Consider the following 20908-nt stretch of genomic DNA (forward strand, 5'->3'; position numbering starts at 1 on the left):
TGGTAGCTACTCAGCATGTGATTGAAGACAGATTTACACTCTATGTTATCCTTGCATTTAATTGTAACATAATATACTCCACCTGTGGCTAATCCATGGCATGTAAGAACATGTCACAACTAATAACTAATAGTAACAGGACCGTATTTTAAGTATTAGAATCCATTTGGCTGCTGCTTGTTGTTCAGCCTCAGCATTGCTAATGCCCTTGTCACTTTAAAAAGACATTAGCGTAGAAATAAATGCATTTCATAAATTCTCACTGTTGCTATTCTTATCTTCTTCCTCCACTGATGTTATTATCATGTGAGGTCTAATTTTGATAGTAATCTCCAAAAGCCCCTGTCACTTTGCTGTCTATTATGTGCCAGTCCTACACCTGTGGTGCTATATAAATGCTAATAATACATCAATATGCTCATTCTTTTTGAGTTCTGTAGGTGGAATTCCATCTGGTTTGTCTATGTCAATTCAGATGCTGGTGTGAAATGTCATTGCTGTTCAGAATTTGTGACGGTTTATGAGCAGTTGGGAAATGACAGGAAAAAATAATCACACGACTGGACCTGCTTATCATTTGAACAAAGACATCCAGCCCTGTACTTAAGACAGTGGGCTGTGACTGGTGTGGAATACCCAAGTGGTGTAACTTTTCTCTGAAAAGCCTTAGTTTAAGTAATTAGGAGTTTAACCAATTTTTTTCTGCTTTTTCTGAATATTTTCAGCTCATCACAATATATTTAAGAAAGTTTTGATACTCAGAGTACTGACATTTCTTTCACAAACGCTACCTACTTTGGACTTTGGGAGTGAGTGGTAGGAATTTGAAGTATGCCCAGGCTCCCAGAAAAGCTTCCCTGCCTTCAGCCATATAACTGGTTTGAAATGGTCTGGTCCTGATCAGAAGGATCAGTCTTGGCTTCCATGTAGCCTTAACAGAACTTGGCAGCTGGGAGTGATATGCCAGGTCAGAGTAAGTTTATGAAAATATGATGATTCTATGAAGTTATTTTTTGACTATTCCCTGGGCTGCAGTTGTTTCCTTCCCCATGAGATACTGATGGATTTGACTAAATTAGACTAGGAAAACTTCATTTTAAGAACCACGTAATCTTAAATGCAAGTAGATAGACAATATAGGAAATAAATTTATGACTTTTCCTAGTTGCAAATTGGATTATGTCTGGAAGTGTTCTTGCTGGCCAATCTAAATTACGTTCTCAGCTTCTCTAAGTTTACATTCCTTGCTAAGGATTAACATTACCATGGATTAAAAGGGGAAGCAATTCAATGTTTTGTTGGTAAGGAGAAAACAAGTTTTCCCTTATTTTCATCTCTTGGCCACTTTCACTGGAACAGATTGTGAATAAGCCTAAAACAGGAACTTTCAAAACCAGAAAGTCCTAATAATTAGTAGAAATTAACATCTTAAATACTACACTTACATTGCTTGGTGCACAGCCTGGATACATATTTGTCACAGAGATACACACCCAGATACACAGGGGCTGTCTGGAGGGGTGAGACTGAGAAATGGAAGTTTTACTGCACTTGGAAAATCGCATCATCGCCATCTCCCAGGGATTAAGGGGTTAGGCAGCATGAGAGCTGAGAAACAAAGAAGGCAGGGACAGCCCTGGGGTTGTGGGTGGGAGGAGGAGGAGGAGGAAGGCAGCTGCTTGCCAGCCCTCAGAGCCTGCCGAGCTGCGGGCCAGTGCTGCTCACATGGCCGGGAGCAGGAGCAAGGCCACCCTCCGTGTGTGGCTCGTGTGCCCTGGGCTGCTCAGCTGCTTCTTGCTGGGCTTTCTTACAGGTGAGTACAGAGACCCAGGGGCTCATCCCGCAGCTTCCTTCCCCTGTGATTTACTCACCAGCAGGGACATTATACTTCTCTTTAGGGGCATTGTAAAGTACTCATCCCACTGCTTTTCTAAGCTTTTCTGCCTAGCAATTTCTGTCTTCAGGGAGTGTGGAACAGAACAGCTCTGTGCTTCAGCTCAGGACAAGCCCTGGTGATCTGACAGCTTCCCGAAACAGGCAGCCAGGCATTCAAAGAGAAAGGGTTAATACAAGAGTTTGAGACTTCAGTGATTGCAAGATCTCGCAGATTTTTTTCTTAATTTTTATTTCCTGTTTTTTACTGAGGATATTTTTAAATGGTCCTATTCAGTTGCTATTTTAGAAATTAAGGGTAGACTGTAGAGGAGGAGTTTGACTGACAGCCAAGTTGCTGAAGCCTTCATTATGCACATTGGACTTTACTAGAGATTCTTTTCTGAAGTCACTCGCAGCATTTGATTTTAAATTAAAATTGCATGTCCTTTTAAAACTTGTGTTGTAGCACAAACCTAAGACTAAAGTATGAAAGAAAAATACACGTGGACTATTAAATATACAAAATATTAGTTTCATTTAGGAGATCCCTGAGCTGCTAATTTCTGGTGCTTGTGCTATGCATAAACATTTCCCTGAACATCATTTTTGGCCCTGTTCCAAAACAGGATACTGGGCAAGGCAGACTTTTGGTCTGACCAAGCTTCACTGTTCAGTTCAGAGTGTTATTACAATTGTATTTAAGCGTAATAGGTCATATATACTGTGCATGTGACTGTACATGTATTTGTCTGTCTTATGAAAACTTTTCCAGTTTGGGATTGTCTAACTATAATAACAGAAGGATATTTTGTTGTTGGTTTTCTTAAGACAAGCTCATACATTTGGTATACCCTCTCCTACTACTATTTATGGCTACTGAATAAACATTTTAAAACTGGCTTGGGTGACAGTTAACTTTATTCTTTTAATTATTAGATAGGCTAACACCTCCCTTCCCCAAGTCTGTAACTATTACAATGCTGGCAGGGTGGCTGTTGAGTCCTAGACCTTCACTTTAAATATGCTTATACATCTATTTTAAAATATATGCATAAACAAAATAAATTTCATCATCAGGAATTCGAATCTCACACTACAAACAGTTAATTGAGAATTTAAACTATAGTTTAAAATTAATAAGAGATCAGTCTGCCTTAAAAGGGAGATTTACCAGGGATTTAGGGTTTTACTCTTTTCATTATGTCACTTTTAGGCATTTCAGTCAATGAAATATATTTTACTTTTCTGCTTGAGCACTGCTTGAGCCTTCAGATACTGACAGAGGGTGCTCTAAGCCCTGTTCATCCTTCTGGTTTTAACTGTTTAGTACCACAGGTTGCACCTGTGCTCAAACATGTGAGGACATTCTTGCTAAGTAGGAAACTTTTCAAATGTGTTTCAGGATGGTTTACAAAACTGACCGAGGAAAACCCCAACTCTTCAGATGTCCATCAAAGTGTGAGACAGAAACTTGTGGCTGAAATGAAAGCAGAGAATATCAGGAAATTTCTTCGGTAAGCGTTGTGCATCGTTTTTTGAAGAATTTTATCAGTCAAAAAAGTCAGAAAGTGCTAACATCAGCTCCAAGGACAGGCCTCTGAAAGCAGAGCTTTTAAGATGCTTTGGAAGTACTTAGTTTGTACAAAATGTCTGAGGGAAGAAGGGAGAGGCTTAAAACTCTTCTGTTCCCCCACTCCCCATTTTTGAAGTCACCTTTTTGAAGTGGTTCTACTGGCAAGTGTACTTCTCGCAGCTGCATAGCTACCAGCGCTTACCAGTCTTCATGATTTCCCATCTTCTTGATTTAATGAAGTGTGCCTTTTTTTTTTTTCTCACAAGTATCTGAAGCTCTAACCTCAGATAACTTTTTTTTTTCAGACTGAGATGATTTTACTGTGTTTGAGATATGATGATTGACATGAATTCCATCTGACTGATCATCTGTTCAGTGTCTCTTTAAACTTTCAGTTACAGCAGCTAGTCAAAGTAGAAAATTAATCTATTAAAAATCAATGCTACAGATTTGCATGGCACTGAGTTGCATGTATGCTTACAACTTATAATTCTTTTAGTGTGTCCATACTGGATAATGTGCTGTTAATTGGGAGCTCTGACATCCCATTATACCCTGTCTTCTGTTTCAGAGATAAAGGGCTCTGTCCATGGTCAGTGTGTGTGTATAGTTGATTAATGCTTGCATGATGTAACTATTGGTAAATATACTTTTTTGCATTATAATGCATCCATGCAATTATTTCAAAATATCTGAAATGCTAGGGATAGAAAAATAATATTTTTTTACAAATTTTTATTGTTCCACTGAAAATGAAAAAAGCCCTACATTATTGTGTATATTTATATTTTCTATAGAGGAACAAATATATTCACATGAAAAGTAAATAAATACTAACTCTGGTTAGTAAAATGTTTGCATTCAGCACGTAAGTCAGCAGCTGCACCAAGAACATCAAAGGATTACTGACAAATTTGATTTCCATACATTTATTCTAAACCCAAAAGGTTTCATACCTAGCATCAATTTTGCTTTTTAAGTATACAGGCCTCATCTTATTTTGTATTTGTTGCTTTCAGTAGATAGGAGAGTGCCTGAAAATTACGTTTGAATGAGAATCTAGGCAACATAGCATGAAAGAGCTCTGTAATTATGCCAAAGCCTCTTGGCCATGGGATATTAATGATTTCTCATTTGTCTGCTTGCTTTGGTGATGGGCCAAATGCTTCATGCTGGTTGGGTTTTTTTGCCTAAATTCAAATAAAAATCAGGAAATTCTGAGAAAGTGTATTAACACACTAACTAAAAAGTTTGTGGAAAGCATAAAAAACGTGAACTTGAGAATTTTGCTCCATATTCTTCCTTTTCCAGACTACTGCATCTGCTTTTACCACATGAGGTAAGAAAACTCTGAGTCTCAGAAAATACAGATGCTTTGGTCTCAGCATTGTATCATAGTTTTGGAAAGGATTCAACTGTTTGGAAGGGAAAATTTGGAAAAAAAAAAGTGTTTTTCCTGATGCCATATGTGGTATTTAGTATACTTTAAGAATTAAAAGGTACTTAAAATACTAGTGAGAATTAAAGTGAAAGAAGCAAACAAGCAACAGGGTTTGGCAGAGGTTGCTTCCAGACTTTGGTGCATACCCTCACAATTTAAAGAGACACCAGCAGGGAGCAAAAGGTTGTGGTCTACTTAGAAAATCTGGATGTATTCAAATCCTGGGGCCAGGTGGGACTCATGTGAAAGAGCTTTATGTTAAGATTGTAATGCTGTTGTAGATGAGAAGTTCTGATGATTGAAAGAGGCCCCAGGTGGCTGAAAAAGGCTGATATTGTTGATAACAGATCCTCCAGGAATCTGTTTTCAAATACATGAAGCACAAGAATATAGTTTGAAAGAGTTACCATTTATCTACTCTTTGTTTGTGTGGTCAGCATCTTGCCTTCTGTAAGGAAATGAATGGCTACATGCATGAGTGGAGACATAGTGGCTGTAACAACCTTGACTTTAACAAGCCTTTGAACATCATTCTCCTCTGGAAGCTGAGGAAGTACACATTGCAGAACAAGGGTTGAAAACAGTCTGAGATGACAGGCTGAAGTGGTATTAATCATGGTATTTGCTACCACTAATTAATGGTAATTGCTGTTATCTGACATCTGTGGGGCAGCCATTGACAAGTAGCCTGTTGGGAATTGGAAGCTAGTGCAGAGTACCTGGAAGACTGATGAGCTTTCACCATTCCTTCCTTGTTCACTGGGCCAAACAAATTGTACTCAAATTTCTGTAGGGTAGCCTGGAGGGAATGGATTCTGTTTGTGACTCTTTATCACCATTATGTGTTGTATCTGATTTGGAAGTAAATGTTGTTAAGAAGGTTTTGTTATTCAGGCTTTTGATTAAGAAAAAGAGCAAACCTGTGCAGATAATTTAATGCAATGATTTTCAAGTTAAACTTTTTAGGATATTTGGACACGTTGTGACAGCAGTACAAATCCATGATCAGGTGCCAGAATTATCTGGAAGGCTCCTTTCTGAATGCATAGCTTTCCTATATCTATTTCTACTTCTTGCATGCTGCTAATATTCTTTGACATTGATTTTCATTGCTTGTATGTAGATGTGGTTATTTCTGTTGTGCAAAGAAAAAAGTTCATTTGACTTTTCTTAAGGCTTCATGTCCTGATGGGGACTCTGATAAGCAATCATGTTATACAGCTCAAACTTTAAGATGTTACTGTCCATGCAATGTATCTTGAGGATTAGCTTTATACACACTGATCCTATTTCACTATTGTATCTCTGCATTTGCTGCTTACCAGTGGTTTTCTGTTTTATTCTAGTTCATTTACCAAGTTGCCTCACCTCGCAGGAACTGAACAGAACCTTCTTCTTGCCAAAAAAATCCAAGGCCAGTGGAAGGAATTTGGATTGGATTCAGCAGAACTTGTTAATTATGATGTGCTTCTTTCATACCCAAATGAAAAGGAGCCAAACTACATTTCAGTAATCGATGATCAAGGGAATGAGGTGAGTTTTTTCAATGACAAAACTATATTTATGTAAAACAAAAGAAACCTCAGTGACTTCCTGTTAAAAAAAGTGTCTTCTTCTATATTCTCACCTACTCATCTCAGTATGTTGTGCTTTATATTATTAAAAAAAAATCAGTGCAAAGGGAATTCATATTTAGAAATGTTTTTCCAGGCTATGCAGAAAGCACAGCAAAGTGGCTGAGATCTCAGTGCCTCATATGGAAGAGTGAGGATGTGTGGGGAGGCTGCAGTTAACACCAGTAGACCATAAGGTGTTAGAAGGGTTCAGCTTAAGGATACATCTAGGATAATATCCTGTTTCCATAAACAGCCTTAAGTGGATACACAGGGACGTTTAAAAACAAAGAAATGTATTTCAGGCATGCAGTTCTTCCAGTGTCTAGCTGTTTTCAGCTCTGGGCTTCTCTGAATGTGCTGCAATTATTCTCTTGAAAAATCCTTATTAGACCTTTTCCAAGTATTTATCCAGTCAGTGACCCTCATTACATCTCTCTTCCAAGTACCCATCCAAACCCTGCTTGAACATCTGTATAATATTTGCTTCCACAACATGCTGAGGTAAGGAATTGCAGAGATACTATCAATTTTATGTAGTATTGCCTTGTTTCCCTTGCTCTGAACCTGATCCCACTGGCTTCCTATGGTGTCTCCTGAGTTAGTTGGAAGTACAACTAAACTACTCAGTCTATAGACATCTTCTCCCTTTTGAATACCCAGGGAAATAAAGAAGTAGATGTAAATTCTGACAAGGAACCTGAGCAAGGAGAGGAGATGGGACTGCTAGAGAAGCATCATAGCACATAGGTAAGGATGAAGAGCCAGGGTGGAAAGTAAGGAATATGTGCTCAGAGATGACATGAGCTTAGAGGTGAAAGCTTCCAGAAACCCTGTAAAAGTGTCTCAGCTACAAGGTGACAAAAGGTTGACATGCAACATGAGTGTTACAATACATAGTGATAAAAGACAGCATGTTTAACTGGAGTATTACTAGATAAGAGATAAGAAGAATAATATTGCAGGGGGGAAGAAACCACAAAAGACAGCTAGGATGGTGTGGATGAACCAGATGTCTTTTACTGTCCACATCTCTTGGCAATTTTCAGCTATTTTTTCCTTAGCTTCAGGCAGTGACTGCTGAATATCTTCTGGCACTGAAGATCTGTCTCTGCATTCATATCTGCATTCTATTGCAAAACTTCAGCTCTGGATACCTACCTATATTTTTGTTTGAACTTATGTTTACTAATTAGAACTGCATTTTTTGCTATCAATTTATCAAAACTGTAGTTTAAACTGCTGACAAAGCTAACTAACTTGGCAAAAGCCAAGGCTTTTGATACTTTTCATCCATAGGACTGCTGTATTTTGAAATAGTAATTATTTGACACGGAGTTTGATGCACAGAAACTGAATAACTGTCTCTTCTGACTTTAATTTAAACTATAATTAGCATTTGCTTAGTGTGTAAATTTGTGCCTAGAATGTTTGACCAAAAACTACTGTTATTTTTTAATAGGTTTTCAATACATCATTGTTTGAACCACCTCCACAAGGGTATGAAAATATTACTGATATACTACCACCATATAATGCCTTTTCAGCACAAGGAGTGCCAGAGGTAAGAAAAGAAATTATGTAATGGAACTATTACCTATTTTTCTGGCACAATTTGCTCCAACTTCTCAGAATATTTGTTGCAGTAGTTTTTATTACCATTTGTCTTAATTAAAGAACACTTAGGCACAGATAGACCATATATTATGCAAAGGTTAGAAGTCTTTTATGACCAAAAAAAGAACTTTCTCAAATTGCTGTAATTCTGAATCACATAATAAAAGTTTTTATCTTCATGGAAAATTTTGGATACATCTCAGATTGCTCCATATTATTCAGTCATATATAAAAGACTTGCTTAAGGCACAGGTAGAACTAGCAATATTTATATCAAGTTGGAAGACATTTTAGATTAAATGAATGCCTTCACAGGATAGAGATGTTCTTCACTTAATCTGCTAATTCATTATGGAACAGGTCAGGGACAACATTGCATTGCATAAATGAGTGAAATTATATAGTGGTGAGTGTTTGTGTATGCAAGGCATACCACCACCTTGTCACAGCCAGACAAGTTTGTCAGTTTACCAAAGTATGCTGGCTTATTTTCCAGCCTGTTGTTAGGACTATTGTTAAGTGCAGGATAATATCCAAACATCAGAAACTTGAGCCAAAGCTTCCTATAGAATATTGTGGCTATATTTTGCTATTGTTTTTTTGGGCACTGGATCTCATTTGTAGAAATGAAAAAAGAAAATTATAAATCCTCTATCATACACAGTGAATGAGACTGTATTTCTGTATTTTGTTTGTTGACTGACCAGCGGCCACAACACTGCTTTTGTTTTCTGCCCAGGCAGATCTGGTGTACGTGAATTATGGCCGTACAGAAGATTTTTTTAAGCTGGAGCGTGAAATGGGAATTAACTTTACAGGAAAGATTGTCATTGCCAGATATGGGAAGATCTTCAGAGGAAACAAAGTAAGGGCTGTGTTTTAATTTTTCCTCTGTGGGTCAGACACTGTTCATGGGAGAGCTTGAGGGAATTAGTAAGGGCTGTTCGTTGGAACATATGAGCAGAAGGAAGCCTGCAATGTATCCATTGTGACTGCAGTCTAAGAATAACTTCCAAAACAATAAAACCAGATGAATGTATTAAACTTCTGAGACAGAGATGACTGCAAACTCCCTAGGCACTTCTTGCAAGAGAACAGTTTAGGGAATTGAGTAGTTTGTAGAGCCAAGTCTTTTGATACTTGCCATCCATAGAACTGCAATACTTTGAAATAGTAGCTTTTTGACAGGGAGTCTGATGAACAGAAACTGAGTAACTATCTCTTCTGACTTTAGACAACAAATCTGGCAAAACTGGTAATAGTGGAGCAGTGGGGATGGTGATCAGGTTTTGTGCTTCATTTTTATGTTCTGTGCTTTATTTCATAGCCTTGAGCTATGACTAAAGGTTTGACACAAATAATGAACATATTGCATTTCACTATGCTTGGTTCTTCTGCTGAATCTGGGGTAATTTTCACTCTTTGACATACTTGTCTTCTAAAATTATGTCTGCATGGAAGCAAATCTCAACAGTCAGATTATTTGCTGCATTAAAAAAAAAAAAATGCAGGCCACATCTTAAAAGCAGATAATTTCACAGGTTAAAAATGCCATATTAGCAGGAGCCCAGGGGATCATACTTTACTCAGATCCTGCTGACTACTGTGCCCCAGGAGTAGATGTTTATCCAGGTGGCTGGAACCTTCCAGGTGGAGGAGTCCAGCGTGGGAATGTGTTAAATCTGAATGGAGCTGGGGACCCCCTAACACCAGGTTATCCTGCAAAAGGTGAGTACAAGTTCTGTAGCCTGGGCCATATAAGTACTTTATAAACTGCTGCTGAAAGTGTGACACTAGAAATTAATTTATTTTCAGTACAGATGCACAGAAAAAAACTGCTTGAAATTCTTATTGACAGTAGCTAATTTTCTATTGCAGACTAAGTTCTGTCTGTGTCATTCTGACTGGTTTCAGTTAGGCAGGGGAATAAAGTTTCTAGGGAGCCCTTTTTATGGTCCCACCCTTGTGACACTTAAAAAAGCAGGATGTGTAAGTCTACAGACTGTGAAGCAGCAGAAAATGACTGAGACCTTATAGTAATTTTAAAATATCCGTGTTTCTCAAAAGGAAAGTTTAAACTAGGTTATAGTTTGCCATCAAAGAGGATTAATAGCTTTACTTGGATGTATGTTTCCTTGCTGATTATAAGTTCCAGGCAGAAAAAACAGCTTAAAATCCTTTTAAAGGGGAATAAAAATCTTGTAGCAAAAATGGGAGCAGCCTGGAGTCTTTCAAAAGCTGGCACCATGTACTTCCTTGTCCTTGTCGGCATCCTACACTCATCTTCACCTCACACACCGGCTTGGTTTCCCCAGAGCCAGCCTGCAGAAGATGTTATAATGTGGTTGGACAGCAAATTTAACCTTGCATCAAGTGTGGGGACATCTTTTGCCCTTTTGCACTGCTGTGCAGATGCATTACTGGGTTTGTGGTTCTGTTATTGCAGTTTGGTTTTCTAGAAGCAGTGTGTGAGAAATGATGCAAGAATTAAAAAGAATCGTGCATGCTGGTGGCTGCTCTGCTCAAAAGTGTTTCCATTTTGGTAAAAGTTGCTAAGAACGCTATAAATTTGACATTTTGTTCTGGTTTCTCAGAGTACACTTTCAGGTATAAAGTTAATGAAGGTGTAGGGATTCCCAAAATCCCGGTTCATCCCATTGGATATCAAGATGCAGAAGTATTACTGCGGTGAGTATACATCAGTCCTTCTCTCCAGAAGTCAGTATTGACAAATGTGCAGACACATTTTTCCTGTTAAGATGGCAAAATCCATGGTTACTTGCATTTGCTATTCTTTTGTAATAATGTGCTTCAGAAAATGTGAAAAATTCAAAGAAATCTGTTTTTGCAATAATGCTTTTAAGAATTTTGTAAAACCACCTAGGTTTTTCTGCAATAATTATTAAGAGAATTTGAGGTCTCAGCCTAATGGTCAACTGCATTTGTCTTGGTTTTCACTCACAGTGCAATGGGAGGACCTGCAGCTCCAGACAGCAGCTGGAAGGGAAGTCTCAATGTGCCTTATAACATAGGGCCAGGATTCACAGGCAACTCTTCTACAAGGTCTGTTTTAATACTTGCCTGTTTATACAATATTGAGGAAAAAAAATCCCTCTGAGGAAAAGACTCTGAGACAATACATATAGAGATCTCTGGAGATATTTACTTCCTTCTGCTAGGGTTACATTTGGAGATAATTATTAGAATTTGAAAATAAATTGCATTAAAAAGGATCATAAATTAGCAGATCAGGCCACATGACAATGACATTTGGCAATAAATTTCAAAAAAGTTAAAGATCACTTTTCTGTGACTTTTCCACATAAAAATAGTTTCAGTTTACATGAGGTATTATTCAATGAGGACTGTCAGTGGACCCCAATGAACAGTGTGTAAAAATGTTATCCATCTCCTGGATAACAAGAGCATGTCGGAATATATAATTTTATAAATATTTAATTTATCATTATTCTTTTCTGCTCTGCTTTAATACTAGCTGAAAATTAATAAAGTAGGAATAACTAAACAAGAAAGTATATTTCACATAATTACAGTGCTGTTTGGAGTATCTTGAAGAACAGCTGTGAGAAAACAGTGTGGTTCATCCACAAAATTTGTATTTTGGAGTTTTTAACATCTTCCTACTTGGTCGAGCAACTTTTTTTTTTTTTTTTTTTTGTAAATATGGATTAATTCTATACTATACTTCTGTCTTAGAGTAGTTCCATATCAAAATGAACTTTTTGGTTCTAGGTAGAAAGTCACTTGGACATGGAAATTGTGTGTGTATATGCTCGTTCAAGGCACTGGTGTCAGTTATTTTCTGGGCAAAGATCCAGTGGCTGTCCTGAAGTAGGTTTTGATTTTGACAGCTATGCAGATTTGCTGCTGAAAAGATATCTTCAAATGTGGAACTCCTGAGGTTTTGCCAGACACATAACACCCCATTGTTTGGTGCTTTATTTCTTCCACAGGTTAAGGGGGGCTGAATGCTGTGTTAGTTTTATCTCTCCTGGAGATAAATCCTGGATTCCCTTTGTTTTTATAAAATTTCACAAGTGGATTACACTCGTGGGGGGATGTGTGACTAGTGCTTCTAGTACAAAGTTTTCTGCCTATAATGGAAGATTCCCTGCCCATGACAGGAGGTTGGAATTAGATGACCTTTAAAGTCCCTGCCAACCCAAACCATTCTGTGATTCTGTGCTTGACAAATCTTGATCACTTAGATCTGCTGTCCTAAAGAGAGATTTCAGCTTATTCCTGGATGAATATTCCTAACGTTCTTTTTTCTCCAAGTTCTTTATTATTACATGGACCTGTGCTAGAAAACCAAAGTGCATTCTTTATAAACATCTGCATGTCCACAATTATAATTTTGGTCAAAATGTAGATGTATTTTTTAATTACTGTGCATGCTTTTCAGTTTATTCCTGTACACAATTATCTGATTGGTTCCCATAAATAAAAATTCAATAAATTCTGTTAATCTTTGCAAATTTATAGACTGACCCAGCTCATAGGCTTTTTCCTAAGGCATCAGCAGCAGGCTAAACTGAAATAAAAAATGGGACTCTGAGACAGCATGACAATGCTGAGTGCACATTGGATCAGTGCATAAAGTACATAAAGTACATAAAGCAGAATAGAAGCACAAACTCTCTGGTTGCTGTGTTATTAGCATTGGCTTTTTATGGCTTATTACTCAGAAATGGTTACTCTACACTCTTTCATTTCAGAAAAGTCAGAATGCATGTTCATACAAGCAATAAGATAACACGAATTTACAATGTCATTGGCATCCTCAGAGGAGCTCTGGAACCAGGTGAGCATCAGGCACTTGATGATTTTAATTCCTTCTTTCTTTTCTATTTTTTGAAATTGCATTGGTGTTGTAAGAAACTTAAAGTTTTTTAGATATCCATATAACATGGAGTCTTGAGAAATTCTTAATAGCTTTTCTGTCTTTCCTATCACACTATTTGTCATTGGCATTCCCAAGAATAGCATTCCTGTTAAAATACAATGATAGAGAATGTTTTTTTCATAATGCCTGTTATTTTACAGTAGGCTTATCCTTATCAGTCATACATTTTGCATTTGCCAAAATTAACACCATTCAAATTACAGAAAACTAGTGATGACTTGGGACCTTAACATTATACTATTGATACATAGTAGCAGGTCATATACATGAAAGACTTTCAGATGGAAAAATATTTATTAAATGTTTCTTGTCTTTAGTTGCATACCTTAGTAGAGTAAGTGAATGATTGCAGATTCCCCTAAAAATCAAACTTGTAGCACTGGTATTGAACTTCATATTTGATTTGATACAAGTAAAGATGCAGTGAAAGGAAATCACAGGTAATCCGAGTGCATTTTTAATTATTAATTGATACTGTATGTTTGTTTCCAGACAGATATATTATTTTAGGTGGTCACAGAGACTCTTGGGTGTTTGGTGGTATTGATCCAACGACTGGTGCAGCTGTTCTGCAGGAAATTGTACGGAGTTTTGGCAAAATGAAGGTGGAAGGTAACTTACTACAGATGTAAAATTATGGATATGGAAAACAGTAGCTTTGACAATCAGTGCTTCTACAGGCTGTTGTATTGATTTAACTTTTCACCTCTACAGAAAGTTTTATTTCTTATTATGAACGGTGTAAATTCATTGAAGAGATGCATATGTAGACTTGCATGGTATTTGGCAGAATTTATTCCCTCCTGTGTGTAATGGTACCCTCTTAGCTGTGCAGAATGCAAATATTGCATTAGGAAGAAATGCCTCTGCAATAATATATTCCTCTAAGGATTTTAGAGAGGATTTTTTTTTTACTGTTATATCAGTTAAGTGCTGTTTTTGAAGCAATTTCTATTAACTGTGGTCAGTAGACTTTTAAAGTAAAAGCTGAATTTTCAAGTTTAACTATGTAATTGCAGGTTGGAGACCTAGGCGAACTATTATTTTTGCTAGCTGGGATGCAGAAGAATTTGGATTATTGGGTTCCACAGAGTGGGCTGAGGTAAAGAAAAAACTGTGTAAAGCAAAGCAAAACCTGAAAGTGTGTAGCAGGTGACTGCAGTACCCAGGATCTATACCTAGACTGCAATCAAAAACCTTGTGGTAAAATAAGAGCACAACAGACTCCTTCAGGTGTTGTGAGGCACTCAATGTATTTATATAAATTACCTATCTACCTACCTTCTTGCAACATAAGTGAACTAACTTTTCTAAGATTTAAAAATCTACTTTGATTCAAAGCTAATATCCCACAGTGGTCTCTATGTGGAAATCTATCCCATTATTTAACAAAATGATAGCATTTTATTTAACCCAGATTGGTCTAACTTTCTATTTCAGAAATTCCTTGGCTTCTATAAATTTAAATCCAGATTCTGAACCTCTAATCCATAAACATGCCAAGCCTTTGTATGAAAATCAATCCTACTGGGCAAATCGAAGAATAGGTAATCTATGAATGAATAGATCAAAATTCCTGTGAATTCCAGAATTGTAGAGTTTCAGGGGCAGGACAGTCAATTAATTCTGTAGGAATATACCTGCCTGAAAGATGAATGTTGGGAAATTCAAAAGTGAGATTCTGGGTATTTTTATCTTCCTTTTCCTATTGGGTATGTTATTTTTATCTTCCTTTTCCTCCCTGAGAGAAGAATGTTGGGAAATTCAGAACTGACGTTATGAATACTTTTATCTTGGTTTTTCTGCTGGGCATGTTCAGTTTTTAGTGGATTTGTTCAACTCCAATAAGAAATATAGGTCTTACAAGAGTTTTCATTGCTTTGTCTGTAAAATTCAAATTAGAAATAGAGCATGAAGTAAGTCGCCTGATGAAACACATTTCTGCTGAACTGTGTCAATTTATTAATACTGAATGGTTTAACAGAAATGTGTTGTCTTGTTTTTCTATTATAATTTTATTTAGAAGTTAATATTTAGCTGTATGGGTAGAGCTTTCAGAATCTATAAAATAAAAAAAAATAACCTTTTTGTTTAGTTTATTGGCATAGATTTCAGCAAATCACAAAATTGCATAGCAAAATGGCACACATCAGAGGAGGTAACAAACCCAGAAAAATGCTCCCAAACACCAAAGAGATTCCATCATTTTTCTGTTAACAAAGCTGAGATTTATATTCCTTTAGATTTGCACGATTTTTTTCACCCATAAACTGTTTGGCTTCCAGCTGTAACATAATGTCTTCATCCTACTGCTGGTTTATGAAACATTACCTGAAGAAAGAGTAATTTAAATTATTTTAAATCATTTACTGAGAAATTTTAAATAGTTGGCATAAAAGTTTCATCCCACCTTATCTCCACTGGTGGCAGAAGTATGCTGCATGTAAAACTTTATTTGTGATTCTTTGGTCTATGTATCCCTGCATACATATAGGTGCTGTCAAAAAAACCTCACAGAGTTATTTTAATTATGAGGAATATAAAACAATGATACGTAAAATAGCAATTTTTCTTGAGCAAGTCATTAATAAATTAGGGAGTTTATTTATGTTCTATTTGTTAAATATTGTTACTGCTTTTCTGTATTGGGTTTTGTTTAATAATTTGGTATCTAATAATCTATCACTCATTATTTCATGAAATGGCAGCTAACAATATTTTCTTAATAAGGTTAGAAACCCGTAAACACAGTTCATATTTGAACATGTGTTTTAATATTATTTTTTCCTTGCTTTGTCTTGGTGGTGTGCATTACTACTCTTTTACACTTAAATTAGATTCAGTTTCTCTAGAGACATTCCTCACAGCTTACATTCCTCTTCTCTGCAGCTGCCAGATCTGTCATGAGGAAAATTAACCCATGATATTCATCATCTTCTGTGTAACAGAAAGAATTCAACTGTGGCAGCATCTTTTTGCTACACAGACAATCTCCATTGCTCATCAACAAAAGAATTTCTTTATGCTGCAAATATGATTTTGCATATATGCAAGGCCCCATATAGGCAATACAGTCTTGCTCCCTCCCATCATATTCATTTGCAAGGTCCCCTCTCCTGTTTTTTATTTACTATATTAATTTCATTATGTAATTATGAATTGCCAATTACATTTTTAGTTCACATGACTTACAAATTATTAGTTGGGTTATAAATTGAATGAATCAAGTAACAATTGCTAACCTAATTAAAATATCTGTCACAAGCCAAAAATCTCATGAAATACCACTTACTGATTAGAATATAAATTTCAAGCATAATTATCAGTTTACAAAAAAATAAACATGAACATAAATATATAAATAAACATATTTAGCATGAAAACAATGCTTAGTGGACTCAAAATAGTCAATCAGCTGCATTTTAGTAGAGAATTTCAGTGCTTTGACTTATCCCTTTTTGAAATGGGAGATTGTAGATATGGCATGAGTGCTTGGTTTATCAGTGTTAAAATTGAGTACAGTGCTGGGAGCACATATGAAAAACTAGGGATTAAAAGCGTGGAGGAATTCTGATTGACCTCACAGTCACATGTTGCATGTTCAGAAAGTCCTGAAGTGCAGAGCTAAAACGCATGCAATAACCTTATTTTACTATGTTACAATTCTACTCAATAATTTTCCTGCTCCATCTTGCTCCTGTGTGATGCAGCAGGCAGCACCTAGATTTTGTGGATGTTTTCCACAACAAATTAAGTCCCAGAAAGGAGTAGTGAATTTCATATGCCCAGATCATTTACCCAGCCTCAAACAATATAATTAGTAAGGTACACAGTAGTAATTATCCTGAGATCTTAAAGGTAATGCTTTAAAAAACAGTGCACTTGACATGCTCTTGACTAAATGCCACTAATTGGAAGTAAGAATTGCACATTTACAACCCTAGGAAAATGCCAAAATCCTTCAGGAACGGGCAGTCGCTTACATCAACACAGATTCCTCTATAGAAGGTGGGTCTTTTATTTCAAACCTTACCTGACTTTACAGGTGTCACTTCTATTAGTTCTCAGTGAATTATTTACTGCATGAGATGGGTATTGTGGTATACAGAATAAGTGTAGCAAATACAGAATTAAGTGAAGAGACAGAAAAATTTAAATTTTCATGTTGCTTTATTTTGCAAATAGTGCCATCCATGAGCAGCAGTCCATGTGTCTGAGTCCAGAATGTCTCCTCTGGAGGAGTTTATTATTCTGTGCTAATGAACTGAGCATTCTATATGTTAAACTGTCTCTTAACTGCATTAGTTTTAATTTACAATTGTAGCTTTAATATATGACAGTCTGCTCCTTTTTCTGATCACAGCTCCAGCTCCTTTCCCTGTGGAATTATATTTTGAGACAATAAATTATTACGATTGTAAGACCTAGTTGTGGGAGATGCTTTGGTGCTTTGAGCTAGTGTGCTCACTTTTGTTGATTACCAGGAGCAAGGGGTTATATATTTATTACAGCAAGACTTTTAAAAAAAATAAGCCCTGAAAAATGTTTCACAAAAAACTTTCTCCACCATTATCCGATTTACTGTGTCCCTCAGATTATGAGAATACGTCATTCAGGAATGCTGCTTAGAAACTGGCCCTTTTTTATGAGAGGGCTCAACACTATGATCTATATCATAAAATCCTTCTGAAATTATGCTACCACTTATTACAGAGAGACCTTTTTTACTGATTTCTGTGCTGAAATAATAGTCAGAAGAGTCCTGTGAAACTGCTCTGCATCATAACCTCAGTTATTCAGGGCATTACTCTTCTCATGTCAAATCCAACTTATTTGGGCTTCATGTGTGTGAATAAAATGAATATCTACAGGCATATTTAGGAACTCTTTTTATTCCTGTCAGCTAAAAATTGTGTCTGTCACAAAAGGATTGGAAATAAAGAGAAGCCAAATCCAGTTTCTAAATGCTCAGTTGGAGTTGGGGAATAAGGAGGGTTAGAGCTGTTCCTTCATTTATGCTGCCTACATGCTGTGTAAAAAGTAGAGCAGAATTTCACACCTAGAAGATCTCACGAATGAAATAATAGCTTTACAACTGCTTCATATTCTCACCATGGATTTTAACGCATATTTTTTAGTTGGTTTGCAGCCAACATGCTGCTGCCTTAAGAATTTTCTTCTAAATCTTGATTATTCAAATATGTCTCTTGCTTTATGCATTAAAGAAAATGTGAAAGCAAAACATCTGGAAAAGAAGTGTATAATAAGGAAAAGAACACCATGTTCAGTACACTGGTTTAAGTGTCTTGGACATCTCTCACCTGAGAAGTAAAATCATCTGCAGACTCATAGCATCCATGTACTCTGAAAACTATTTTTTTATCATTATATGTTCTCCACAACACTTCTTATACCACTTTTTTTGGTCAACAAATTATTTCTATTTATTGTCCCATAGCAATGAAAATAAGCAAAGCAAGGAATTGGTTTGAGCACTTTTGTGGCTTGAATTTCCAGCTTTCAAATGCAGACTCTTCTTGGAAACATCATTAACAGTATCTGGTATTTTTTCCATCATCTAACTTTTTGCCTTCTGTTCAACAAAGCTTTGGGAAGTGTATGAGTGACAAGGGCTTGTAGCTAATGAAGGTTAATTAGGCATATTTTACAGCTATGGGAAGGCTTAATTACATTACTGTGGATGTACTATAACCAATACATTATTGTCTTGTAGTGGCAGTAGCTCACAAAGTGAGACCATGCAGTCTATTTCTGTATTTATTCTGAGGCAAGATCTAAATTCTTAGAAAAAAGTTTATCTAAATGCCTTAGTCAAAAAGTTTTTCTAAGAAAGGACTTCAGGATTTAATCCATTAAGAAGATAATGCCCTTAGTACATGAAGGGAAAATTTCCATATCTTTGTTTTATTTTCAGGTAACTACACATTAAGAGTTGACTGTACCCCTCTTCTCTACAAATTGGTGTATAATCTGACAAAAGAGGTACAGAATCAATTTTTTCTGCCTTTCTAAGAATAAGTAAGACTCCAAGTTTATTTGATAAAATTGGGCTATTCAATAATATGAGATTTATTTTATTGCTTTGCTAGAAGAGTCTTGATACCACCAAAATCAATAGCAAAACATCCCACCAGCAGTGCACAGTCCTCACAGTTCCTCAGTATTCTCAACAGGATTGAAATGTGTCACTGACATAAGTGGAATCTTATTTGCAATATACAGTAAAACTAATAATAATAAAAGCAAGATGGTAAAATGCTTGAGCAAGATCAGTTATCTAAATTTATTCTCTAAACATTGAAGGAAAATATTTTTGACATTGGCTAGCTACCATTTTCCCTGTCTGTTCCCCCAAATCTTCTCCATATCTCACTGAGCCCTTGAAATATGTGATAAATACTGAAGGATTAAGAAGGTTTTTTAACAGGTCAGATGTATGGATTTGCATTATTTCAAGTTGTCTAACCATGACTCCTTCACTTTCACCTCACAGGATACATTATCATAAGGCTGAAAAGTTGTGATCCATTAAAGCATGGAACTTTGCTGTTTGAGGAGTTAACCAGATTAGGCACCTGTCATGAGCCACTGCCACCATCCTCAAATGAGGATTTGTCTCAGTTAACAGAAGACAGCTCTGTCTGAAACCAGCAACATAGGCTCCCTGTAAAGGCATTGGGTAGAAATAGGTGCCTTTAGGATGAGATTCATTTGACCAAATGTAGTTGTCGAACTTTGTATGTATTGAACTCAAACTATTTCCCCTTTGATCTTAAGGCACCTCAGGTCAGTTGGCCCAGTCTAAAAATGTGCACTGTAGTGGCACTTGGTAGGATGACTCCAGGTACCAATCTCCCATCCAGCTAGATCCATTCATCCCGAGTTATTTTCAAACACAGTACACTTTTACCACCTGAAATGCCATGGTTTAGATCTGGGCAAGTTTATCTATGCTATTCCCATGATTTTCTCTTCTTTTCAATACTTCATTTTCTTATCAATTCTTTCTATCTTTCATTCTTGCAGAGGGAAGAAGCTGTGCTGTTTAAATATTAGCTCTGACACTTGGCACACTGAGGAGCATTTTCTTTTGTCTATAAAAATTTTCATGTCCTTAGTGCTGCAGGGCCCTTGATAAAATAATTTACTTTCTGTCTGAAGCAAGCCACTAACTCAGGAAGACATTTTGCTGCAAAATATAAACAAAGTTAGAAAAAAGTGCTCTGGGCTAAAAATAGTACCTCACTCTTGATCTTAAGTCAACTATTCAGCTGTTGCTGGCTTGAGTAGAAAACTTCCATTAAAGTACCATGGAAAGTACTTGCGACTGAATTGAAAAAATAAATGTTATATTCACTGTTATTTTAGCTTTTAACAGTGGAAGCATGATGTAAACAAAGGAAAACCTGGCAGCCTGACCCCTTTTCCTTTTCCAAAGGAAAGTTATTCTGTTCATATTAAGGTGTCCAACATCCAGTTATCCAACATCCAAAGATCTCTTTGCTCTTCTTGTTTTTAGTGAGACAGTTGTCACCAGAAAGAAGTGTAGTGTACACATGAAGTGTTTTCTTTCAGGGAGTTCTGCAATTAAGAGTGGTCCAGCACACAGATGGTACATTTAGATGTTGACTGTCTTTTTGGTCCTGCTTTACTGCCAGGGTTTAGATATTTGGTCACCACCAAATGGTATCTGCAATAGTTAAATTCCCCTGTGATTATCACTGCTTCTTTTGCATTTATACTTAAAGAACTCTTCATCTTCTCTTGAGTTAGCAGGAAGCTTATGCTGATCCTAGATTTGGATCTAAGTCAAGGCAAATATGTTTTCCTGTGCTCTCAGT

General features: G+C 36.5%; 1 protein-coding gene across 1 annotated transcript in view; it reads left to right on the top strand.

Annotated features, from left to right (window-relative positions):
- Positions 1 to 1673: 1673 nt before the first annotated feature.
- LOC106853965 (N-acetylated-alpha-linked acidic dipeptidase 2-like) overlaps positions 1674 to 20908 on the top strand; it is a 30418-nt gene continuing 11183 nt past the window's right edge. Inside the window, exons 1-13 of the mRNA XM_014877531.2 lie at positions 1674 to 1813; positions 3278 to 3389; positions 6236 to 6422; positions 7965 to 8066; positions 8859 to 8984; positions 9661 to 9847; positions 10714 to 10807; positions 11084 to 11182; positions 12859 to 12944; positions 13539 to 13658; positions 14066 to 14148; positions 16991 to 17054; positions 18982 to 19049. Of these exons, the coding sequence (XP_014733017.2) occupies positions 1726 to 1813; positions 3278 to 3389; positions 6236 to 6422; positions 7965 to 8066; positions 8859 to 8984; positions 9661 to 9847; positions 10714 to 10807; positions 11084 to 11182; positions 12859 to 12944; positions 13539 to 13658; positions 14066 to 14148; positions 16991 to 17054; positions 18982 to 19049 (1416 nt within the window). The 5' untranslated portion in view covers positions 1674 to 1725. The remainder of the gene's footprint in view (positions 1814 to 3277; positions 3390 to 6235; positions 6423 to 7964; positions 8067 to 8858; positions 8985 to 9660; positions 9848 to 10713; positions 10808 to 11083; positions 11183 to 12858; positions 12945 to 13538; positions 13659 to 14065; positions 14149 to 16990; positions 17055 to 18981; positions 19050 to 20908) is intronic.

The sequence above is a fragment of the Sturnus vulgaris genome, chromosome 2 (assembly GCF_052056855.1).
Source record: "Sturnus vulgaris isolate bStuVul1 chromosome 2, bStuVul1.hap1, whole genome shotgun sequence".
NCBI classification, from domain to species: Eukaryota; Metazoa; Chordata; class Aves; order Passeriformes; family Sturnidae; genus Sturnus; species Sturnus vulgaris.